The following is a 27,320-nucleotide window of genomic DNA, read 5'->3' on the forward strand; positions in this document are numbered from 1 at the left end:
GGCTTAGTACGCAAAACCACCTTATCTGCATGGAACACCAGATAGGGCGGAGAACACTGCAGAGCAGATAACTCTGAAACTCTTCTAGCAGAAGAAATAGCAACCAAAAACAAAGCTTTCCAAGATAACAACTTAATATCTATGGAATGTAGAGGTTCAAACGGAACCCCTTGAAGAACTGAAAGAACTAGATTTAAACTCCAGGGAGGAGTCAAAGGTCTGTAAACAGGCTTGATCCTAACCAGAGCCTGAACAAATGCTTGAACATCTGGCACAGCTGCCAGTCGTTTGTGTAGTAAGACAGATAAAGCAGAAATTTGTCCCTTTAGAGAACTCGCAGATAATCCTTTATCTAAACCTTCTTGCAGAAAGGAAAGAATCTTAGGAATTTTTATCTTATTCCATGGGAATCCCTTGGATTCACACCAGCAGATATATCTTTTCCATATTTTATGGTGAATCTTTCTAGTTACCGGTTTTCTGGCTTGAACCAGAGTATCTATCACAGAATCTGAAAACCCACGCTTTGATAGAATCAAGCGTTCAATCTCCAAGCCGTCAGCTGGAGGGAGACCAGATTTGGATGTTCGAATGGACCCTGAACAAGAAGGTCCTGTCTCAAAGGTAGCTTCCATGGTGGAACCGATGACATATTCACCAGGTCTGCATACCAAGTCCTGCGTGGCCATGCAGGAGCTATCAAGATCACCGAGGCCCTCTCCTGTTTGATCCTGGCTACCAGCCTGGGAATGAGAGGAAACGGTGGAAACACATAAGCTAGGTTGAAGGTCCAAGGTGCTACTAGTGCATCCACTAGAGTCGCCTTGGGATCCCTGGATCTGGACCCGTAGCAAGGAACCTTGAAGTTCTGACGAGACGCCATCAGATCCATGTCTGGAATGCCCCATAGTTGAGTCAACTGGGCAAAGATCTCCGGGTGGAGTTCCCACTCCCCCGGATGGAATGTCTGACGACTCAGATAATCCGCTTCCCAGTTTTCCACACCTGGGATGTGGATCGCAGATAGATGGCAGGAGTGATCCTCCGCCCATTGTATTATTTTGGTCACTTCTTTCATCGCCAGGGAACTCCTTGTTCCCCCCTGATGATTGATATACGCAACAGTCGTCATGTTGTCTGATTGGAATCTTATGAATCTGGCCTTTGCAAGCTGAGGCCAAGCCCTGAGAGCATTGAATATCGCTCTTAGTTCCAGAATGTTTATCGGGAGAAGAGACTCTTCCCGAGACCATAGTCCCTGAGCTTTGAGGGATTCCCAGACCGCGCCCCAGCCCACTAGACTGGCGTCGGTCGTGACAATGACCCACTCTGGTCTGCGGAAGCTCATTCCCTGGGATAGATGGCCCAGGGTTAGCCACCAACGGAGTGAATCTCTGGTCTTCTGATCTACTTGAATCACTGGAGACAAGATCATCTTGGGCAACTTCATTATCTGTGACAGTATTGTCCTTACATTGTTTGGACGCTATGGCACAATTATCACACAATTTTGAAGGGGGAGACACATTGACTTTCATACATATAGAACATAGCTTATCTGAAGGCACAGACATGTTAAACAGGCTTAAACTCGTCAATAAAGCACAAAAACCGTTTTAAAACAAAACCGTTACTGTCTCTTTAAATTTTAAACAGAGCACACTTTATTACTGAATATGTGCAAAAATATGAACGAATTGTTCAAAATTTACCAAAATTTCACCACAGTGTCTTAAAGCATTAAAACTATTGCACACCAATTTTCAGAGCTTTAACCCTTAAAATAACGAAACCGGAGCCGGTTACAGATTTAACCCCTATACAGTCCCAGCCACAGCCTTTGCTGTGACTTTACCAAGCCCAGAGGGGAATACGATACCAAATGACGCCTTCTAGGAACTTTTCCAACTACTTTGAGGTCCTCACACATGCATCTGCATTTCTTGCTCTCAAAAACAACTGCGCAGTAATGGCGCGAAAATGAGGCTCAGCCTACAACGGGGATGGCCCTTCCTGACTGGAAAAGGTGTCTAACATAGTGCCTGACGTTAAAAAACGTTTCCCAAGTTTATAAGTGTGAATTATCAGCATAAACATGTATAAAATGTCCAAATAAAGCAATCGATTTAGCCCATAAAAGTGTCTACCAGTTTTATAGCCCATATTAAGCCCTTTATTCTGTTTGAGACTAAGAAAATGGCTTACCGGTCCCCATGAGGGGAAATGACAGCCTTCCAGCATTACACAGTCTTGTTAGAAATATGGCTAGTCATACCTTAAGCAGAAAAGTCTGCTAACTGTTTCCCCCAACTGAAGTTACTTCATCTCAACAGTCCTATGTGGAAACAGCAACCGATTTTAGTTACTGTCTGCTAAAATCATCTTCCTCTCACAAACAGAAATCTTCATCTTTTCTGTTTCAGAGTAAATAGTACATAACAGCACTATTTTAAAATAACAAACTCTTGATAGTAGAATAAAAAAACTACAACTAAACACCACATACTCTTAACCATCTCCATGGAGATGTTAAACGAAAATTATCAATCCTTGGATTGATGGAGTGTACACCTATATAGCACTCATTCCCTAATTGATAGTGACAAAAATTGGACAAGAACTGTGTCTCCTTGGAGGAGAGTGTGCGTGGGGATGTTTATTAAAATATAACCTTTATTGGTAATCTTTTAAAAATATGCGGCAACAAACACAATTGACATACAAACTTTATTAAAAACACAGGTTTGGGTCTTAATAGATTATTATCCGTTATTCACGGAGTACATTGCGTGGTTGTGTTGTATTTCAGAAATTACTTGAGTTGGAGGTCAGGTTAATCCCAGTGATTATATAGTGATTTATTATACTTTGAGCTTATATTTGAGAAGGCTGTGGTATTGTGATATTTACTCTGTTGTTATATGAGTGATCTGTGACTCAACTTTCAAATCAAATTTTGATATTAAAGGTATTAGCGTAAATATTCCATGTTATCACCAATATTTATTATTAATGCTTGTAAAATTGCATTTCTTGTGTATCTTGGTGAGATACTGCTTAATTTCCTAGTAGTTGTCTTGTTATTTCAGTATGATATTGTGGGAAATATATGTATACTACTGTTTTAAGTAGCCTCCTAACTATATAGATACTGAAAGTACTTGCTGTGTATAGTATGATAATTCTGGTCGGTAAGTTAATGTATTAACCCCTGTGATATCTTAGAATGTGTATTTGTCAATACTTAAGTATGCACAAGCATTGTGCTTAAATCACAAGCATTGTGCTTGATATCTTAGGTCGTATATTTATCAATACTTAAGTATGCACAAACATTGTGCTTGAGTCATTACACAGAAATTATATTTTTTAAATTTCTTGGAATTTTTGAAGTTGGTAGTGTGTACTATACTTGTTATAACAGTAGCATATTTGAATAATTTAGTAGCTCTAATGGATCTTAGCGTTAGGATCTTACGATGTAAGAGTTATAATATTCTTGTGAGTATGCTTTAATATTACAAGAAAGTAGCTGTTCTGGTATGAAAATTATGCGCTTAGTATGTATCAACTATTACTAAGTGGTCTTGAATAATTAAAGCATGTTGTCCTCTTGGGCCTTAGGAGTTGTTAGCGGTATTGTGGTGTGAGTTTGCTGAATATTGGCGTTTTTTTCTGTGTATTTAAATATTCGTATTCCTAACCGCTTGCTGAATGCTTGCTTTTGATACTAGTTGTTTTTTTAAGATAATACGCTAAGTACTTGCATTATTATATCTGGGCTTAATGTTTCGCCTATATAACTGTTTGCAATATTTGCAATACTTGCGATATTGTATCTAGGTTAATGTATAACAATATTAACCGCTTGCAAATTCCAGGCTTAATGTATCACATGTGTCTAAGCTTAATGTATCACATATATAGCTACTTGCAATCCTTGTGATACCGTATCTATATCTGGTTTTTAATACTGTTAACCGCTTGCTAAATCCTAGGCTATACCTGTCAATTTGGCGTGGGGTACTTCGCCAAATATTGACAGTGTTGTATATATCTTATTAAAGCTCCTTAAATCTGGCCGTTGGCCAGTTCTAGGCTTCTAATATCAAATGCTCATGCTACTGAATAAACTCCGTTTACAAGTAAATTTACTTAATATTGTGCACAACCACAATAGTTATATATAATATAAAGACCTCTGTTCCTGCTGATTAAAAAATGCTAACTGGCATTCTACAAACAATTCCCTAACATGTTTCGCCACGTTAGGGAATTGTTTGTAGAATGCCAGTTAGCATTTTTTAATCAGCAGGAACAGAGGTCTTTATATTATATATAACTATTGTGGTTGTGCACAATATTAAGTAAATTTACTTGTAAACGGAGTTTATTCAGTAGCATGAGCATTTGATATTAGAAGCCTAGAACTGGCCAACGGCCAGATTTAAGGAGCTTTAATAAGATATATACAACACTGTCAATATTTGGCGAAGTACCCCACGCCAAATTGACAGGTATAGCCTAGGATTTAGCAAGCGGTTAACAGTATTAAAAACCAGATATAGATACGGTATCACAAGGATTGCAAGTAGCTATATATGTGATACATTAAGCTTAGACACATGTGATACATTAAGCCTGGAATTTGCAAGCGGTTAATATTGTTATACATTAACCTAGATACAATATCGCAAGTATTGCAAATATTGCAAACAGTTATATAGGCGAAACATTAAGCCCAGATATAATAATGCAAGTACTTAGCGTATTATCTTAAAAAAACAACTAGTATCAAAAGCAAGCATTCAGCAAGCGGTTAGGAATACGAATATTTAAATACACAGAAAAAAACGCCAATATTCAGCAAACTCACACCACAATACCGCTAACAACTCCTAAGGCCCAAGAGGACAACATGCTTTAATTATTCAAGACCACTTAGTAATAGTTGATACATACTAAGCGCATAATTTTCATACCAGAACAGCTACTTTCTTGTAATATTAAAGCATACTCACAAGAATATTATAACTCTTACATCGTAAGATCCTAACGCTAAGATCCATTAGAGCTACTAAATTATTCAAATATGCTACTGTTATAACAAGTATAGTACACACTACCAACTTCAAAAATTCCAAGAAATTTAAAAAATATAATTTCTGTGTAATGACTCAAGCACAATGTTTGTGCATACTTAAGTATTGATAAATATACGACCTAAGATATCAAGCACAATGCTTGTGATTTAAGCACAATGCTTGTGCATACTTAAGTATTGACAAATACACATTCTAAGATATCACAGGGGTTAATACATTAACTTACCGACCAGAATTATCATACTATACACAGCAAGTACTTTCAGTATCTATATAGTTAGGAGGCTACTTAAAACAGTAGTATACATATATTTCCCACAATATCATACTGAAATAACAAGACAACTACTAGGAAATTAAGCAGTATCTCACCAAGATACACAAGAAATGCAATTTTACAAGCATTAATAATAAATATTGGTGATAACATGGAATATTTACGCTAATACCTTTAATATCAAAATTTGATTTGAAAGTTGAGTCACAGATCACTCATATAACAACAGAGTAAATATCACAATACCACAGCCTTCTCAAATATAAGCTCAAAGTATAATAAATCACTATATAATCACTGGGATTAACCTGACCTCCAACTCAAGTAATTTCTGAAATACAACACAACCACGCAATGTACTCCGTGAATAACGGATAATAATCTATTAAGACCCAAACCTGTGTTTTTAATAAAGTTTGTATGTCAATTGTGTTTGTTGCCGCATATTTTTAAAAGATTACCAATAAAGGTTATATTTTAATAAACATCCCCACGCACACTCTCCTCCAAGGAGACACAGTTCTTGTCCAATTTTTGTCACTATCAATTAGGGAATGAGTGCTATATAGGTGTACACTCCATCAATCCAAGGATTGATAATTTTCGTTTGACAAAACAAGTACACAGCACCTCAGCCAATTTTTTTAGGTAACACTACCAATCTGGTTGGATATTTATACCATATTAACAGAACCAGAAATCACTAGGCTACCCTAAGTTGTAAATTTAAGCAGTGCCATTAGTATCCCCCTTCCATGGAGATGTTGCCTGTGCAACGGCAAAGAGAATGACTGGGGTGGGCGGAGCCTAGGAGGGACTATATGGCCAGCTTTGCTGGGACTCTTTGCCATTTCCTGTTGGGGAAGAGATATTCCCACAAGTAAGGATGACGCCGTGGACCGGACACACCAATGTTGGAGAAACAGCTATTTTCCATCTGAAGGATCCTTAGACTAGAAGCTATCCTCCAATGGAATAGTTGTACACCTGTTCATAGTGGGAATAGCTGCATCTACCTTAGGAAGTTTCCCAAATCTCTGTATTAACAGGAGAGGAAACATAGATTGAAATTTGGAAGAAAGAATAAAAGGAATACCTAGCTTCTGACAATCCTTAGTAATAATGTCAGAAATGGAATCAGGCACGGGAAAAGGTGAAGGCTGCTTTGGCTGCTTGACTGTAGAAGGACTTTCCTCTACCTCTAAATAAATTAAACCTTCCTTTAATAAGGCATGAGTATGCTCAAGTCTGAAATTAAAGAGCACATCCTCTACCTCTAAAGCAATTAAATGCTACAGCAGCACAAGAACAGACAAAGATGCGCTAAGAAGCTTGCTAAAACCGATAACCCTTAGGGCGCCTGCACTTAAAGGAAGGAAACAGTGTAGCACAGGTGAAATAAAACATATTGTGCATAGTTCAGAAGAAATTCTGAGCATGCTAAGCTTACCGTGCTAAATTTAAAACAATAGTAACCTCAAAAACAAAACATGTTTTAAAGTGCCTAATGCTAAAAACTGCAAGTATAAGGTTTATGGTGTAAAAAATATTTGTCCCCAGACTATGTGAAGCATGTGCAAACAGAAAGAGAAGCCATCTGCCAGGAACAAAGAACAGCTCAGTGCCTTGTTCTATGGACCGGTTACCACATGTAGCTTGTTTTAACTTTATGTTTGTATGTGAAGTATGTAAACATGTTCATACAAATAGCCGGTGGGCTATGAAGGTGCAAGTACTTACCACTAAGCACCTCTATACACTGTGCTAAATTCAGCTGTAGCAACTTGTTTTCAGTAGCCCATCCTAGGTTGTGCAAGCACAATGTCAAGGATATAAATAATCAACAACATCTACATACCATGGGATTGGTGGACAAGACCATATTTCACCTGGGAATGGGACTTTGGATCTACAAAGAGCAGCTCACTGTAGACCAGAGGATTGGTGGACAAGACCATATTTCACCTGGGGATGGGGCTGTGGATCTACAAAGAGCAGCTCACTGTAGACCAGGGTATTGGTGGACAAGTCCACATTTCACCTGGGGAGGGTTATGGATCCAAAAGAAGCATCTCAAAGTAGACCAGGGGATTGGTGGACAAGTCCACATTTCACCAGGGGAGGGCTGGGCATCCACAAGGAACAGCTCACTGAAGACCAGGGGATTGGTGAACAATACTACATTTCACCTAGGGAGGGCTGTGGATCCACAGAAGCATCTCACTGTAGACCAGGGGATTAGTGGACAAGTCTACATTTCACATGGGAAGATTGGTGGACAAGACCACATATCACCTAGGGAGGGCTCTGGAGCCACAAGGAGCAGCTCACTGAAGACCAGGGATTAGTGGATAAGACCACATTTTACCTGGGGAGCGCTGTGGAGCCACAAGGAGCAGCTCACTGTAGACCAGGGGATTGGTGGAGCACCATATTTCACCTGGGAATGGGGATGTGGATCCACAAAGAGTAGCTTACTGTAGACCAGGGGATTGGTGGACAAGACCATATTTGACCTTGGAATGGGGCTGTGGATCCACAAAGAGTAGCTTACTGTAGACCATGGGATTGGTGGACAAGTCTACATTTCGACTACTAATACAAAAACCAATGGCACTACTGTAGTACTGTAACTACTATATGTTTAAAGAAACACTTAATCCCTTATATAAACCTCTACACCAGAGATTGTAATTACTGGGTATAGGTCCTGTGTATTATAACTTAGCTAAGAAAAAAGAGTAAGAGGGGTATAATGACCCCCCCCCCCCCCCCAAAAGGAGAATACAATAATAGCACTCAAGAGTTTGAAATAGTATTTTTACAGCTAAAATTGCTGAATAAGGGCAATCCACTCAATCAAAAGGGATGTGAGCCCTGAAACAATTAAAAAGAAAATGTATGCTTACCTGATAAATTTATTTCTTTTTTGACACGATGAGTCCACGGATCATCTTAATTACTAATGGGATATTCACCTCCTGGTCAGCAGAAGGAGGTAAAGAGCACCACAGCAGAGCTGTTAAACAGCTTCTCCCTTCCCTTCCACTCCAGTCATCGACCGAAGTTAGGAAGAGAAAGGAAAAGCCAAGGTGCAGAGGTGTCTGAAGTTTACAATAAACCATAACCTGTCTAAAAGAACAGGGCGGGCCGTGGACTCATCGTGTCAAAAAAGAAATACATTTATCAGGTAAGCATAAATTTTCTTTTCTTTTTTAAGACACAATGAGTCCACGGATCATCTTAATTACTAATGGGATTCAATACCCAAGCTAGAGTTCACAGATGATACGTGAGGGACAAGACAGGTAACCTAAATGGAAGGAACCACTGCTTGAAAAACCTTTCTCCCAAAAGCAGCCTCAGCCGAAATAAAAGTACTGCAATGCCCCGTAACCGAAGCACCACCAACAGCGATCCCAGAACCTTTGAGAAAATTCTAGGAGCTGTGGCAAGACCGAAGGGAAGAGCCACAAATTGGAAGTGTTTGTCTAGAAAAGCAAACCTTAGAAACTTGCGATGATCCCTGTGAATGGGAACATGCAGGTACGCGTCCTTTAAATCCACTGTTGTCATAAATTTACCCTCTTGGATCAAAGGGAGAATGGAACGAATAGCTTCCATCTTGAAGGACGGTACTCTGAGAAATTTGTTCAGATTCTTGAGATCTAAAATTGGCCTGAAGGTTCCCTCTTTCTTTGGGAACCACAAATAGATTGGAATAAAATCCCAGACCCTGTTCCTGAACCGGAACAGGAACAATCACTCCCAGGTTGGAAAGGTCTCTTACGCATTGTAAGAACGCCTCTCTTTTTTGTCTGGTCTGCAGACAATCTTGAAACAGAAACCTGCCTCTGGCAGGAAAACTCTTGAATTCTAACTTGTATCCCTGGGACACTATTTCTATTACCCAGGGATCCTGAACGTCTCGAACCCAAGCCTGAGCAAAGCAGGAAAGTCTGCCCCCTACAAGATCCGGTTCCGGATCGGGGGCTTGCCCTTCATGCTGTCTTTGATTTAACAGCAGGCTTCTTGGATTGATTTCCCTTATTCCAAGATTGATTAGGTCTCCATGCAGGCCTAGTCTGTTCCTGTTTGGAGGCAGTAGAGGAAGAATTTCCCTTGAAATTTAGAAAGGAACGAAAATTGCTCTGCCGTCCTTTTTTTTTGTTTCTCTTATCCTGAGGGAGAAGATGACCTTTACCTCCTGTGATATCGGAGATCATTTCCAACAGGCCAGGTCCAAACAAGATCTTCCCCTTGTAAGGAATAGCTAGAAGCTTAAACTTAGAGGACACATCCGCAGACCAAGGCTTTAACCATAATGCTCTGCAAGCTAGAATAGAGAAACCCGAAATCTCTGCTCCCAGTTTGATAACTTGAAGGGAAGCATCTGTAAAAAAGGAATTAGCCAGTATAAGAGCTTTTATCCTATCCTGGTTTTCATCCAAAGAAGTTTCTGTCCTAAAAGCATCAGACAACGCATCAAACTAATATGCCGCCGCACTAGTGACGGTAGCAATGCACACCGCTGTCGGCCATTGCAAACCCTAGTATAACCCTATATGGTACAAGAAAAACTTCACCATGAAGGACACATTTAGTATAATTAACTGGACTCTCTATGATAAAGTTACAAATGGAGGAAATCAAGCTAAAATTAAAGGAAAGCAACCTCAGGATCAGATAAAGGTATTACCCCATCTGAGTTTGAGAATTCCCCCTCATATACTACCAAAGTATCCGCCTCTTCCATATACAGGGAAGAAAAATTCGGAATATTGAATGAATATATCTCTTGATTGAAGAATCTTTTCTAACACCTCACTTTACCTCTTCCTATCACTAACGTAGGCAAAGAGAATGACTGGAGTGGGAGGGAAGGGAGGAGCTATTTAATAGCTCTGCTGTGGTGCTCTTTGCCTCCTCCTGCTGACCAGGAGGTGAATATCCCATTAGTAATTAAGATGATCCGTGTACTCATCGTGTCTTAAAAAAGAAACATAACTTTTATTAAATTATAAATGTTATAAAATTAGGAATGTGTAAACTAAAAGCACACTTAGAAAGCTCATGTAGTCCTTATATACCAACCAAAGTAATTTTGAGTAAATATAGGGTTACTCATAGGGGACTTGTTCAAGGGACATGAAATCCCAAAATTTTCTTTTATGATTTAGGTAGAACATACAATTTTAAACAACTTTCCAGTTTACTTCGATTATCAAATTTGTTTCATTCTCTTGGTATGCTTTGTTGAAGGAGCAGCAATTCGCTAATGGTTTCTAACTGAACACATGGGTGAGCCAATCACAATCAGTATATATATATATATATATATATATATATATACAGTCACCAATCAGCAGCTAGAACCTAGGTTCTTTGCTGCACCTGAGCTTTAAAAGATAAACCTTTCAGCAAAGGATAACAAGAGAAGGAAGGAAAATAAATAATAGAGGTAAATTGGAAAGTTGGTTAAAATTGCATGCTCTGTCTAAATCATGAATGTCTAATTATTACTTTCTTTTTAAAGGGATACTGAACCCAAATTTTTTCTCTCATGATTCAGATAGAGCATGAAATTTTATGCAACTTTCTAATTTACTCCTATTATCAATTTTTCTTCAATTTCTTGCTATCTTTATTTGAAAAAGCAGGAATGTAAGCTTACGAGTCGGACCATTTTTGGTTCAGACCCTGAATAGAGCTTGCTGATTGGTGAATACCATTTAGCCACCAATCAGCAAGTACAACCTAGGTGCTGAACCAAAGATGGGCCGGCTCGTAAGCTTACATTCCTGCTTTTTCAAATAAAGATAGCAAGAAATTGAAGAAAAATTGATGATAGGAGTAAATTAGAAAGTTGCATAAAATTTCATGCTCTATCTGAATCATGAGAGAACAAACAAAGAGAGCGAAGAAAAATTGAAAGTAGGAGTAAATTAAAAAGTAGCTTAAAATTAATCATAAAAAAAGAAAAAATGTGGGTTCAGTATCCCTTTATTAAATGTAGGAAGACTATAGATGATTCTAGTATCTCAGAAAGCATGTGTAATAGCTTAAATAGTATGTGTCATATAAAGCATATATATATATATATATATTTATATATATAAGTGTTATTAATATCCGGAAAAACAGCAGGCAACACAGGGAATTCAATCCAAAAAAAAATCTCTCACATGGGCTCCATTTGATAAAGGTCTAAGTGTAGACCGAAACGTTATGGGTTAAGGCCCTGCTGTTTTTTCCTTGGATTGGAATAAAGCCTTTTTTTATTGAATTCCCTGTGTTGCCTGCTGTTTTTCCAGATGCTTAGAAGGGTCCTTAAAACTAAAGAGCTACAACGACAACCAAATTGATGTGTTATTGTTTGGTCACAGTGTATAAATAAATATCTAGCAGAGTTGCCAATACACCTGTAACAAACAAACAATACAAAATAATATGGTTGCTTTAGTTAACTAAGTAAAGAGAGTAATACTGATATATTTAGCATTGAAAGCATATAGGTAGTATAACAATATCGTTAGTAGCTTTTAAAAGATAAAAATAAGGCACTTGCAGTGATTTGCACAAAGGAGGTAGCTACAATAGCGTTACTAAATTAAATCATACAGCGACTCCTAATAGAAGAACCAAATCCCCTTTGCCACTCCACTACGGAGTATAGTTACAGATAAGTTGGACTACAGTAAGTTTAGCCTAAGGCTGATTATAACACCTGAGCTCCTAAGACTCCTCACCAAGTCCCTAAAATGTATCGCCGTTACAGGCTTTTTCAAAGGGTCAGTCTACATTTTTACCTGGAGAGGGCTGTGGATATACAAGAAACATCTCACTGTAGACCAGGGAATTGGTGGACAAGTCTACATTCCACCAGGGGAGGGTTCTGGAGCCACAAGGAGCTGCTCACTGAAGACCAGGAATTGGTGGACAAGACCACATTTTACCTGGTGAGGGCTGTGGAGCCAGAAGGAGCAGCTCACTGTAGATCAGAGGATTGGTGGAGGATCATATTTCACCTGGGAATGGGGTTGTGGATGCACAAAGAGTAGCTTACTGTAGACCAGGGGATTGGTGGACAAGTCCACATTTGACATCTCTCACTGAGAAAAGAACGACAGGTTACTGTGAGAAGGATTTGGGCCTCAGATTAGTTACAGGATCCCATTTCAAATGAGTATTAGCTCTGCACTTCACTTTCACCTCACTTCTAATCAAAAAGGCAAAAGAAAATGACATGGGAAGTAGGAGGGCTTTAGAGGGATAGTCTAGTCAAAATACAATGTAGCCACCAATCAGAAAGTGCTACCCAGGGTGCGGAAGCAAAAATGGGTCACCTCCTAAGCTTACATTCCCGCTTTAAAAAAAAAAAAAGATACCAAGAGAACAAAGAAAAATTGATAATAGAAGTAAATTAGAAAGTTGCTTAAAATTGCCGCTCTATTTGAATTATAAAAGTTTAATTTTGACTAGACTATCCCTTTAAAGCTCTGGTGTGTTGAGTATCTTTTGCCTCCTTCTAGTGAATCATGGAAAGAAAACTGAAAACTATGTTGTATACTGATATGTATAATGATATGTGAAATCAGACCCTGAAACAAGAAATAAGGACTTTAACATTGTCCACCTTACTCAAAAAGTGAAGACAACGCATTTCACTCTCAAAAAGAATTTCTAAAGAAGCTGTTAGTGATCAGCTCAGATCACAAACTAAGCCTGTCCTATCTGAGCATCCCTACTGAATAGATCAGGGCATTGAGGCTTTTGTCTGCCTTTGCCATAGGGTATGGATAATAGCACTACTGAATAGATCCGGGCCCTGAGGCTTTCTTCTGCTGTGCCTTAGGGTATGGATGATAGCACTAATGAATAGGTCAGGGCCCTGAGGCGTTGTTCTGCTGGTAAGGGTATGGGCGATAGCACTAATGAATAGATCAGGGCCCTGAGGCTTTCATCTGCCTTTGCCTTAGGGTATGGACGATAGCACTACTGAAAAGATCAGGGCCCTGAGGCTTTCTTCTGCTGTGCCTTAGGGTATAGATGATAGCACTACTGAATAGATCTGGGCCCTCAAACTTTCTTCTGCCTTTGCCTTAGGGTATAGGCGATAGCGCTACTGAATAGATCAGGGCCCTGAGGCTTTCGCCTGCCTTTGCCTTAGGGTATGGACGATAGCACTACTGAATAGATCAGGGCCATGAGGCTTTCTTCTACCTTTGTTTTAGGGTATGTAAGATAGCACTACTGAATAGATCAGGGCCCTGAGGCTGTCTTCTGTCTTTGGGTATGGACGATAGCACCACTGAATAGATTAGGGCCCTGAGGCTTTCATCTGCCTTTGCCTTAGGATATGGACTAGCACTACTGAATAGATCAGGGCCCTAAAGCTTTCGCCTGCCTTTGCCTTAGGGTATGGACGGATAGCACTACTGAATAGATCAGGGCCCTGAGGCTTTCGTCTGCCTTTGCCTTAGGGTATGGACGGATAGCACTACTGAATAGAACAGGGCCCTGAGGCTTTCTTCAACCTTTGCCTTAGGGTATGGATGATAGCACTATTTAATAGATCCGGGCCCTGAGGCGTTCTTCTGCTGCGCCTTAGGGTATGGACGATAGCCGGAATAGTTTAGGGCCCTGAGGCGTTCTTCTGCTGTGCCTTAGGGTATGGATGATAGCACTATGGAATAGTTTAGGGCCCTTTCGCCTGCCTTTGCCTTAGGATATGGATTAGCACTACTGAATAGATCAGGGCCCTAAAGCTTTCGCATTCCTTTGCCTTAGGGTATGGACGGATAGCACTACTGAATAGATCAGGGCCCTGAGGCTTTCGTCTGCCTTTGCCTTAGGGTATGGACGGATAGCACTACTGAATAGATCAGGGCCCTGAGGCTTTCGTCTGCCTTTGAAATAGGGTATGGACGGATAGCACTACTGAATAGAACAGGGCCCTGAGGCTTTCTTCTACCTTTGCCTTAGGGTATGGTTGATAGCACTATTTAATAGATCCGGGCCCTGAGCCGTTCTTTTGCAGTGCCTTAGGGTATGGACGATAGCCGGAATAGTTTAGGGCCCTGAGGCGTTCTTCTGCTGTGCCTTAGGGTATGGACGATAGCACTATGGAAAAGTTTAGGGCCCTGAGGGGTTGTTCTGCTGTGCCTTAGGGTATGGACGATAGAACTACTGAATAGATACTTAGAGTAGATGTACCCAAGAAATAGGTTAAGGGACAGTTCATAGCAGCTCAAGGGTCAGAAATTGTTTATAACTGTTCCGGCAAAACAAACAAGAGATCAAGTAATTTAGATTGGAGGTAATAGATAAGATATCCGGACAGAGAGGAATCATAACTTATATCCGTCACAGAAATGTTTAGTTGTTTAGAAATGTATTTTTCAGTTATGTTTGATTGAATAAGATTCTGATGTGACAATTTCATATGGTTGGTATGTACTGTATCTCTGAAATTTTGTTCATATTTCTACCTCCAATAAAAAAAAAAAAATGTTTAAAAAAAAAAAAAAAAAGAACTACTGAATAGATATGGGCCCTAAGGCTGTCTTCTGCTTTTGCCATAGGGTATGGACGATAGCACTACTGTACAGAACCGGATAGATCGGGCCCCTAAGGCTTTCTTCTGCCCATGCAGAATTGGACATTGCATGGGGTGTGGCGCTATTGAGTTCTCTGGGTGCAGTAAAAGTGATGTTGGGCTCAACAGAAATAAGCATAGCACATGCAGTGAAGTCGATACCAAAGATGGCACTATTTGTGATCTGAATGACCTTGCAGTAGAAAATGCAACAAGAAAAACAGAATTTATGTTTACCTGATAAATTACTTTCTCCAACGGTGTGTCCGGTCCACGGCGTCATCCTTACTTGTGGGATATTCTCCTCCCCAACAGGAAATGGCAAAGAGCCCAGCAAAGCTGGTCACATGATCCCTCCTAGGCTCCGCCTTCCCCAGTCATTCGACCGACGTAAAGGAGGAATATTTGCATAGGAGAAATCAAATGATACCGTGGTGACTGTAGTTAAAGAAAATAAAACATCAGACCTGATTAAAAAAACCAGGGCGGGCCGTGGACCGGACACACCGTTGGAGAAAGTAATTTATCAGGTAAACATAAATTCTGTTTTCTCCAACATAGGTGTGTCCGGTCCACGGCGTCATCCTTACTTGTGGGAACCAATACCAAAGCTTTAGGACACGGATGATGGGAGGGAGCAAATCAGGTCACCTAGATGGAAGGCACCACGGTTTGCAAAACCTTTCTCCCAAAAATAGCCTCAGAAGAAGCAAAAATATCAAATTTGTAAAATTTGGTAAAAGTGTGCAGTGAAGACCAAGTCGCTGCCTTACATATCTGATCAACAGAAGCCTCGTTCTTAAAGGCCCATGTGGAAGCCACGGCCCTAGTGGAATGAGCTGTGATTCTTTCAGGAGGCTGCCGTCCGGCAGTCTCATAAGCCAATCTGATGATGCTTTTAAACCAAAAAGATAGAGAGGTAGAAGTTGCTTTTTTTGACCTCTCCTTTTACCAGAATAAACAACAAACAAGGAAGATGTTTGACTGAAATCCTTTGTAGCATCTAAATAGAATTTTAGAGCACGGACAACGTCCAAATTGTGTAACAAACGTTCCTTCTATGAAACTGGATTCGGACACAAAGAAGGTACAACTATCTCCTGGTTAATATTTTTGTTGGAAACAACCTTCGGAAGAAAACCAGGCTCAGTACGTAAAAACCACCTTATCTGCATGGACCAGATAGGGCGGAGAACACTGCAGAGCAGATAACTCAGAAACTCTTCTAGCGGAAGAAATTGCAACCTAAAACAAAACTTTCCAAGATAATAACTTAATATCTACGGAATGTAAGGGTTCAAACGGAACCCCTTGAAAAACTGAAAGAACTAGATTAAGACTCCAGAGAAGAGTCAAAGGTCTGTAAACAGGCTTGATTCTAACCAGAGCCTGAACAAACGCTTAAACGTCTGGCACAGCTGCCAGCCTTTTGTGAAGTAAAACAGATAAAGCAGAGATCTGTCCCTTCAGAGAACTCGCAGAAAATCCTTTCTCCAAACCTTCTTGTAGAAAGGAAAGAATCTTAGGAATTTTTATCTTGTTCCATGGGAATCCTTTAGATTCACACCAACAGATATATTTTTTCCATATATTATGGTAAATTTTTCTAGTTACAGGCTTTCTAGCCTGAATAAGAGAATCTATTACAGAATCTGAAAACCCACGCTTTGATAAAATCAAGCGTTCAAACTCCAAGCAGTCAGTTGGAGGAAAAACAGATTCGGATGTTCGAATGGACCCTGAATAAGAAGGTCCTGTCTCAAAGGTAGCTTCCATGGTGGAGCCGATGACAGATTCACCAGGTCTGCATACCAAGTCCTGCGTGGCCACACAGGAACTATCAAGGTCACCGAAGCCCTCTCCAGATTGATCCTGGCTACCAGCCTGGGAATGAGAGGAAACGGTGGGAATACATAAGCTAGGTTGAAGATCCAAGGTGCTACTATTGTATCCAATAGAGTCGCCTTGGGATCCCTGGATTTGGACCCGTAACAAGGGACCATGAAGTTCTGACGAGAGGCCATTAGAACCATGTCTGGAATGCCCCATAATTGAGTTATTTGGGCAAAGATTTCCAGATGGAGTTCCCACTCCCCCGGATGTTCCTCCATCGCCAGGGAACTCCTTGTTACCCCCTGATGGTTGATATATGTAACAGTCGTCATGATGTCTGATTGAAACCTTATGAATTTGGCCTTTGCTAGTCGAGGCCAAGCCTTGAGAGCATTGAATATCGCTCTCAGTTCCATTATGTTTATCGGGAGAAGAGAGTCTTCCCGAAACCATAGACCCTGAGTTTTCAGGGGTTCCCAGACCGCGCCCCAGCCCACCAGACTGGCGTCGGTCGTGACAATGACCTATTCTGGTCTGCGGAAGCTCATTCCCTGTGACAGGTTGTCCAGGGTCAGCCACCAACGGAGTGAATCTCTGGTTATTTGATCTACTTGTATCGTCGGAGACAAGTCTGTATAATCCCCATTCCACTGTCTGAGCATGCACAGGTGCAATGGTCTTAGATGAATTCGTGCAAAAGGAACTATGTCCATTGCCGCAACCATCAAACCTATTACTTCCATGGACTGCGCTATGGAAGGAAGAAGAACAGAATGAAGTACCTGACAAGAGCTTAGAAGTTTTGATTTTCTGGCCTCTGTCAGAAAAACCTTCATTTCTAAGGAAACTATTATTGTTCCCAAGAAGGGAACTCTTGTTGACGGGGACAGAGAACTTTTTTCTATGTTCACTTTCCACCTGTGAGATCTGAGAAAGGCTAGGACAATGTCCGTATGAGCCCTTGCTTTTGACAGAGACGACACTTGAATCAGGATGTCGTCCACGTAAGGTACTACTGCAATGCCCCTTGGTCTTAGCACCGCTAGAAGGGACCCTAGTACCTTTGTGAAAATCCTTGGAGCAGTGGCTAATCCGAATGGAAGTGCCACAGGTAATGCTTGTCCAGAAAGACGAACCCTAGGAACCGAAAATGTTCCTTGTGGATAGGAATACGTAGGTACGCATCCTTTAAGTCCACCGTGGTCATGAATTGACCTTCCTGGATGGTAGGAAGGATCGTTCGAATGGTTTCCATTTTGAATGATGAAACCCTTAGAAACTTGTTTAGAATCTTGAGATCTAAAATAGGTCTGAATGTTCCCTCTTTTTTGGGAATTATGAACAGGTTGGAGTAAAAACCCATCCCTTGTTCTCCTAATGGAACAGGATGAATCACTCCCATGCTTAACAGGTCTTCTACACAGTGTAAGAAATGCCTGTTCGAAGATAATTGAGACCCGTGGAACCTTCCCCTTGGGGGTAGTTCCCTGAATTCCAGGAGATAACCTTGAGAAACTATTTCTAGCGCCCAAGGATCCTGAACATCTCTTGCCCCAGCCTGAGCAAGAGAGAAAGTCTGCCCCCCACCAGATCCTTCCCAGATCGGGGGCCAACACTTCATGCTGTTTTGGTAGCAGTGGCAGGTGACTTGGCCTGCTTACCCTTGTTCCAGCCTTGCATCGGCCTCCAGGCTGGCTTGGTTTGAGAAGTATTACCCTCTTGCTTAGAGGGTGTAGAATTTGAGGCTGGTCCGTTTCTGCGAAAGGGACGAAAATTTGGCTTCTTTTTAGCCTTAAAAGACCTATCCAGAGGAAGGGCGTGGCCCTTTCCCCCAGTGATGTCTGAAATAATCTCTTTCAAGTCAGGGCCAAACAGTGTTTTACCCTTGAAAGGGATGTTAAGCAAAAGCGCTCTGCGCGCCACGATAGCAAACCCTGAATTATTCGCCGCTAATCTAGCTAATTGCAAAGCGGCATCTAAAATAAAAAAGAGTTAGCCAATTTAAGAGCTTGAACTCTGTCCAAAACCTCCTCGTACGAAGATTCTTTATTGAGCGACTTTTCTAGTTCTTCGAACCAGAAACACGCAGCTGTAGTGACAGGAACAATGCATGAAATTGGTTGTAGAAGGTAACCTTGCTGAACAAACATCTTTTTAAGCAAACCCTCTAACCTTTAATCCATAGGATCTTGAAAGCACAACTATCTTCTATAGGAATAGAAGTGCGTTTGTTTAGAGTAGAAACCGCCCCCTCGACCTTGGGGACTGTATGCTATAAGTCCTTTCTGGGGTCGACTATAGGAACTAATTTCTTAATATAGGGGGAGGAAAAACAGAATTTATGTTTACCTGATAAATTACTTTCTCCAACGGTGTGTCCGGTCCACGGCGTCATCCTTACTTGTGGGATATTCTCTTCCCCAACAGGAAATGGCAAAGAGCCCAGCAAAGCTGGTCACATGATCCCTCCTAGGCTCCGCCTACCCCAGTCATTCGACCGACGTTAAGGAGGAATATTTGCATAGGAGAAACCATATGGTACCGTGGTGACTGTAGTTAAAGAAAATAAATTATCAGACCTGATTAAAAAAACCAGGGCGGGCCGTGGACCGGACACACCGTTGGAGAAAGTAATTTATCAGGTAAACATAAATTCTGTTTTCTCCAACATAGGTGTGTCCGGTCCACGGCGTCATCCTTACTTGTGGGAACCAATACCAAAGCTTTAGGACACGGATGAAGGGAGGGAGCAAATCAGGTCACCTAAATGGAAGGCACCACGGCTTGCAAAACCTTTCTCCCAAAAATAGCCTCAGAAGAAGCAAAAGTATCAAACTTGTAAAATTTGGTAAAAGTGTGCAGTGAAGACCAAGTCGCTGCCCTACATATCTGATCAACAGAAGCCTCGTTCTTGAAGGCCCATGTGGAAGCCACAGCCCTAGTGGAATGAGCTGTGATTCTTTCGGGAGGCTGCCGTCCGGCAGTCTCGTAAGCCAATCTGATGATGCTTTTAATCCAAAAAGAGAGAGAGGTAGAAGTTGCTTTTTGACCTCTCCTTTTACCGGAATAAACAACAAACAAGGAAGATGTTTGTCTAAAATCCTTTGTAGCTTCTAAATAGAATTTTAGAGCGCGAACAACATCCAAATTGTGCAACAAACGTTCCTTCTTTGAAACTGGTTTCGGACACAGAGAAGGTACGATAATCTCCTGGTTAATGTTTTTGTTAGAAACAACTTTTGGAAGAAAACCAGGTTTAGTACGTAAAACCACCTTATCTGCATGGAACACCAGATAAGGAGGAGAACACTGCAGAGCAGATAATTCTGAAACTCTTCTAGCAGAAGAAATTGCAACTAAAAACAAAACTTTCCAAGATAATAACTTAATATCAACGGAATGCAAGGGTTCAAACGGAACCCCCTGAAGAACTGAAAGAACTAAATTGAGACTCCAAGGAGGAGTCAAAGGTTTGTAAACAGGCTTAATTCTAACCAGAGCCTGAACAAAGGCTTGAACATCTGGCACAGCGACCAGCTTTTTGTGAAGTAACACAGACAAGGCAGAAATCTGTCCCTTCAGGGAACTTGCAGATAATCCTTTTTCCAATCCTTCTTGAAGGAAGGATAGAATCCTAGGAATCTTAACCTTGTCCCAAGGGAATCCTTTAGATTCACACCAACAGATATATTTTTTCCAAATTTTGTGGTAAATCTTTCTAGTTACAGGCTTTCTGGCCTGAACAAGAGTATCGATAACAGAATCTGAGAATCCTCGCTTCGATAAGATCAAGCGTTCAATCTCCAAGCAGTCAGCTGGAGTGAAACCAGATTCGGATGTTCGAACGGACCCTGAACAAGAAGGTCTCGTCTCAAAGGTAGCTTCCAAGGAGGAGCCGATGACATATTCACCAGATCTGCGTACCAAGTCCTGCGTGGCCACGCAGGAGCTATCAAGATCACCGACGCCCTCTCCTGATTGATCCTGGCTACCAGCCTGGGGATGAGAGGAAACGGCGGGAACACATAAGCTAGTTTGAAGGTCCAAGGTGCTACTAGTGCATCCACTAGAGCCGCCTTGGGATCCCTGGATCTGGACCCGTAGCAAGGAACTTTGAAGTTCTGACGAGAGGCCATCAGATCCATGTCTGGAATGCCCCACAGCTGAGTGACTTGGGCAAAGATTTCCGGATGGAGTTCCCACTCCCCCGGATGCAATGTCTGACGACTCAGAAAATCCGCTTCCCAATTTTCCACTCCTGGGATGTGGATAGCAGACAGGTGGCAGGAGTGAGACTCCGCCCATAGAATGATTTTGGTCACTTCTTCCATCGCCAGGGAACTCCTTGTTCCCCCCTGATGGTTGATGTACGCAACAGTTGTCATGTTGTCTGATTGGAACCGTATGAACTTGGCCCTCGCTAGCTGAGGCCAAGCCTTGAGAGCATTGAATATCGCTCTCAGTTCCAGAATATTTATCGGTAGAAGAGATTCTTCCCGAGACCAAAGACCCTGAGCTTTCAGGGATCCCCAGACCGCGCCCCAGCCCATCAGACTGGCGTCGGTCGTGACAATGACCCACTCTGGTCTGCGGAATGTCATCCCTCGTGACAGGTTGTCCAGGGACAGCCACCAACGGAGTGAGTCTCTGGTCCTCTGATTTACTTGTATCTTCGGAGACAAGTCTGTATAGTCCCCATTCCACTGACTGAGCATGCACAGTTGTAATGGTCTTAGATGAATGCGTGCAAAAGGAACTATGTCCATTGCCGCTACCATCAACCCGATCACTTCCATGCACTGAGCTATGGAAGGAAGAGGAACGGAATGGAGTATCCGACAAGAGTCTAGAAGTTTTGTTTTTCTGGCCTCTGTCAGAAAAATCCTCGTTTCTAAGGAGTCTATTATTGTTCCCAAGAAGGGAACCCTTGTTGACGGAGATAGAGAACTCTTTTCCACGTTCACTTTCCATCCGTGAGATCTGAGAAAGGCCAGGACAATGTCCGTGTGAGCCTTTGCTTGAGGAAGGGACGACGCTTGAATCAGAATGTCGTCCAAGTAAGGTACTACAGCAATGCCCCTTGGTCTTAGCACAGCTAGAAGGGACCCTAGTACCTTTGTGAAAATCCTTGGAGCAGTGGCTAATCCGAAAGGAAGCGCCACGAACTGGTAATGTTTGTCCAGGAATGCGAACCTCAGGAACCGATGATGTTCCTTGTGGATAGGAATATGTAGATACGCATCCTTTAAATCCACCGTGGTCATGAATTGACCTTCCTGGATGGAAGGAAGAATAGTTCGAATGGTTTCCATCTTGAACGATGGAACCTTGAGAAACTTGTTTAAGATCTTGAGATCTAAGATTGGTCTGAACGTTCCCTCTTTTTTGGGAACTATAAACAGATTGGAGTAGAACCCCATCCCTTGTTCTCTTAATGGAACGGGATGAATCACTCCCATTTTTAACAGGTCTTCTACACAATGTAAGAATGCCTGTCTTTTTATGTGGTCTGAAGACAACTGAGACCTGTGGAACCTCCCCCTTGGGGGAAGTCCCTTGAATTCCAGAAGATAACCTTGGGAGACTATTTCTAGCGCCCAAGGATCCAGAACATCTCTTGCCCAAGCCTGAGCGAAGAGAGAGAGTCTGCCCCCCACCAGATCCGGTCCCGGATCGGGGGCCAACATTTCATGCTGTCTTGGTAGCAGTGGCAGGTTTCTTGGCCTGCTTTCCCTTGTTCCAGCCTTGCATTGGTCTCCAAGCTGGCTTGGCTTGAGAAGTATTACCCTCTTGCTTAGAGGACGTAGCACTTTGGGCTGGTCCGTTTCTACGAAAGGGACGAAAATTAGGTTTATTTTTTGCCTTGAAAGGCCGATCCTGAGGAAGGGCGTGGCCCTTACCCCCAGTGATATCCGAGATAATCTCTTTCAAGTCAGGGCCAAACAGCGTTTTCCCCTTGAAAGGAATGTTAAGTAGCTTGTTCTTGGAAGACGCATCAGCCGACCAAGATTTCAACCAAAGCGCTCTGCGCGCCACAATAGCAAACCCAGAATTCTTAGCCGCTAACCTAGCCAATTGCAAAGTGGCGTCTAGGGTGAAAGAATTAGCCAATTTGAGAGCATTGATTCTGTCCATAATCTCCTCATAAGGAGGAGAATCACTGTCGACCGCCTTTATCAGCTCATCGAACCAGAAACATGCGGCTGTAGCGACAGGGACAATGCATGAAATTGGTTGTAGAAGGTAACCCTGCTGAACAAACATCTTTTTAAGCAAACCTTCTAATTTTTTATCCATAGGATCTTTGAAAGCACAACTATCCTCTATGGGTATAGTGGTGCGTTTGTTTAAAGTGGAAACCGCTCCCTCGACCTTGGGGACTGTCTGCCATAAGTCCTTTCTGGGGTCGACCATAGGAAACAATTTTTTAAATATGGGGGGAGGGACGAAAGGAATACCGGGCCTTTCCCATTCTTTATTAACAATGTCCGCCACCCGCTTGGGTATAGGAAAAGCTTCTGGGAGCCCCGGCACCTCTAGGAACTTGTCCATTTTACATAGTTTCTCTGGGAGGACCAACTTGTCACAATCATCCAGAGTGGATAATACCTCCTTAAGCAGAATGCGGAGATGTTCCAACTTAAATTTAAATGCAATCACATCAGGTTCAGCTTGTTGAGAAATGTTCCCTGAATCAGTAATTTCTCCCTCAGACAAAACCTCCCTGGCCCCATCAGACTGAGTTAGGGGCCCTTCAGAAATATTAATATCAGCGTCGTCATGCTCTTCAGTATCTAAAACAGAGCAGTCGCGCTTACGCTGATAAGTGTTCATTTTGGCTAAAATGGTTTTGACAGAATTATCCATTACAGCCGTTAATTGTTGCATAGTAAGGAGTATTGGCGCGCTAGATGTACTAGGGGCCTCCTGAGTGGGCAAGACTCGTGTAGACGAAGGAGGGAATGATGCAGTACCATGCTTACTCCCCTCACTTGAGGAATCATCTTGGGCATCATTGTCATTGTCACATAAATCACATTTATTTAAATGAATAGGAATTCTGGCTTCCCCACATTCAGAACACAGTCTATCTGGTAGTTCAGACATGTTAAACAGGCATAAACTTGATAACAAGTACAAAAAACGTTTTAAAATAAAACCGTTACTGTCACTTTAAATTTTAAACTGAACACACTTTATTACTGCAAATGCGAAAAAACATGAAGGAATTGTTCAAAATTTACCAAATTTTCACCACAGTGTCTTAAAGCCTTAAAAGTATTGCACACCAAATTTGGAAGCTTTAACCCTTAAAATAACGGAACCGGAGCCGTTTTGAACTTTAACCCCTTTACAGTCCCTGGTATCTGCTTTGCTGAGACCCAACCAAGCCCCAAGGGGAATACGATACCAAATGACGCCTTCAGAAAGTCTTTTCTAAGTATCAGAGTTCCTCTCACATGCGACTGCATGCCATGCCTCTCAAAAACAAGTGCGCAACACCGGCGCGAAAATGAGGCTCTGCCTAACAACGGCAAAGAGAATGACTGGGGTAGGCGGAGCCTAGGAGGGATCATGTGACCAGCTTTGCTGGGCTCTTTGCCATTTCCTGTTGGGGAAGAGAATATCCCACAAGTAAGGATGACGCCGTGGACCGGACACACCTATGTTGGAGAAAAAGGTATGCCGGGCCTTTCCCACTCCTTATTTACTATGTCCGCCACCCGCTTGGGTATAGGAAAAACATCGGGGGGCACCGGAACCTCTAGGAACTTGTCCATCTTACCTAATTTCTCTGGAATGACCAAATTGTCACAATCATCCAGAGTAGATAATACCTCCTTAAGTAGTGCGTGGAGATGTTGAAATTTAAATTTAAAAGTTACAATATCAGGTTCTGCTTGTTGAGAAATTTTCCCTGAATCTGAAATTTCTCCCTCAGACAAACCCTCCCTCCTGGCCCCTTCAGATAGGTGTGAGGGTATGTCAGAACAGATATCATCAGCGTCCTCTTGCTCTTCAGTGTTTAAAACAGAGCAATCACGCTTTCTCTGATAAGTAGGCATTTTGTAAAAAATGCATGCAATAGAATTATCCATTACAGCCATTAATTGTTGTATGGTAATAAGTATTGGCGCACTAGATGTACTAGGGGCCTCTTGTGTGGGCAAAACTGGTGTAGACACAGAAGGGGATGATGCAGTACCATGCTTACTCCCCTCATTAGAGGAATCATCTTGGGCAATATCATATCTATGGCATTATTATCCCTACTTTGTTTGGACATTATGACACAAATATATCACATATATTTAAATGGGGAGACACATTGGCTTTCATACATATAGAACATGGTTATCTGATGGTTCAGACATGTTAAACAGGCTTAAACTTGTCAACAAAGCACAAAAAACGTTTTACAATAAAACCGTTACTGTCCCTTTAAATTTCAAACTGAACACACTTTATTACTGAATATGTGAAAAAGTATGAAGGAATTGTTCAAATTTCACCAAAATTTCACCACAGTAACTTAAAGCCTTAAAAGTATTGCACACCAAATTTGAAAGCTTTAACCCTTAAAATAACGGAACCGGAGCCGTTTTTACATTTAACCCCTATACAGTCCCAGGTATCTGCTTTGCTGAGACCCAACCAAGCCCAGAGGGGAATACGATACCAAATGATGCCTTCTATAAGCTTTTTCAGTGGTTCTTAGCTCCTCACACATGCATCTGCATGCCATGCTTTCCAAAAACAACTGCGCATTAGAGGCGCGAAAATGAGGCTCTGTCTATGACTAGAAAAGGCCCCCAGTGAAAAAGGTGTCCAATACAGTGCCTGCCGTTTTTATTAAAACAATCCCCAAGATTTAACAACTATTAAAAGTAATAATCTGCCAAATATACTTAGTAAAGTAATCGTTTTAGCCCAGAAAAATGTCTACAAGTTTTTTAAGCCCTAATGAAGCCCTTTATTCTTTTACTTAAACTAAGAAAATGGCTTACCGGTTCCCATAGGGAAAATGACAGCTTCCAGCATTACTGAGTCTTGTTAGAAATGTGTCATACCTCAAGCAGCAAAAGTCTGCTCACTGTTTCCCCCAACTGAAGTTAATTCCTCTCAACAGTCCTGTGTGGAAACAGCCATCGATTTTAGTAATGGTTGCTAAAATCATTTTCCTCTTACAAACAGAAATCTTCATCTCTTTCCTGTTTCAGAGTAAATAGTACATACCAGCACTATTTTAAAATAACAAACTCTTGATTGAAGAATAAAAACTACATTTAAACACCAAAAAACTCTAAGCCATCTCCGTGGAGATGTTGCCTGTACAACGGCAAAGAGAATGACTGGGGAAGGCGGAGCCTAGGAGGGATCATGTGACCAGCTTTGCTGGGCTCTTTGCCATTTCCTGTTGGGGAGGAGAATATCCCACAAGTAAGGATGACGCCGTGGACCGGACACACCTATGTTGGAGAAACGCTATTTAATGCTTGGCTATTGATGTTCCTGGCGTTGTTGTCATCCTTTTTCTTGAGTGACCTGGCTTTGCTTGTTTGCTGACTGACTAGCCGGCTGCTGACCTTGGATATGTGCTTTCTACTGGTTCCTCCATGTACTTCATTAAAGGCTACTTATTGATTTATATGTTCCTTACCACTTCTGCCTAGTTCTCTCATACGGACAACTCCTCCCAGTCTATCTCCTGTAGGATATAGGTGAAGGAACAGGCCTTGCACCTGTAGTTCTGGTAATAGGTGAGTCCAAGGTGATTTGTAAGAGTGAACCTCTATGACCCCTGAGAGCGACTGTGGTATATTAGTGGAGCAAATGAGAGCGGCTGTGGTACATTAGTGTGGCCAATGAGAGCGGCTGTGGTATATTACTATGGCCCCTGAGAGCGACTAATGTACCACAGTAGTTCTCAGGGGCCACAGTAACGTTAACACAGTGTGGCCAATGAGAGCCCTGTATAACAGAGTAATCTGCAGATTTTGTACCTGGATGTGATGTTGCAAGAGGTGATGCTGGAACTCGTGCTGGTACATAATGTGCTGCTGTTGTGTGTGCTCGAGCGTCCGCTCATCCATGTGCACTCCGTACATCCTTTGCAACTGCTCACACTCCTGGGGAAACACAAATGCAGCTCAGGAACCATTACACAAACTGTTTGTTACACTACTATAGACCCTACAGAATCTGTACGTTACACTACTATAGACCCTACACAAACTGTACCTTACACTACTATAGACCCTACACAATCTGTACCTTACACTACTATAGACCCTACACAATCTGTACGTTACACCACTATAGAAACACTACACAAACTGTACGTTACACTATTATAGATACTACACAATCTGTACGTTACTCTACTATATACCCTACACAAACTGCACGTTACACTACTATAGACCCTACACAATCTGTACGTTACACCACTATAGAGACACTACACAAACTGTACAATCACTACTATAGACCTATGTGCTGCACA

General features: G+C 41.8%; 1 protein-coding gene across 1 annotated transcript in view; it reads right to left on the reverse strand.

Moving 5' to 3' along the window:
- SIK3 (SIK family kinase 3) overlaps nucleotides 1-27,320 on the reverse strand; it is a 772,688-nt gene that overhangs the window by 119,637 nt on the left and 625,731 nt on the right. Inside the window, exon 17 of the mRNA XM_053691386.1 lies at nucleotides 26,818-26,943. Coding sequence (XP_053547361.1) covers nucleotides 26,818-26,943 — 126 coding nt within the window. The remainder of the gene's footprint in view (nucleotides 1-26,817; nucleotides 26,944-27,320) is intronic.

The sequence above is a fragment of the Bombina bombina genome, chromosome 8 (genome assembly GCF_027579735.1).
Source record: "Bombina bombina isolate aBomBom1 chromosome 8, aBomBom1.pri, whole genome shotgun sequence".
Lineage (NCBI taxonomy): Eukaryota > Metazoa > Chordata > Amphibia > Anura > Bombinatoridae > Bombina > Bombina bombina.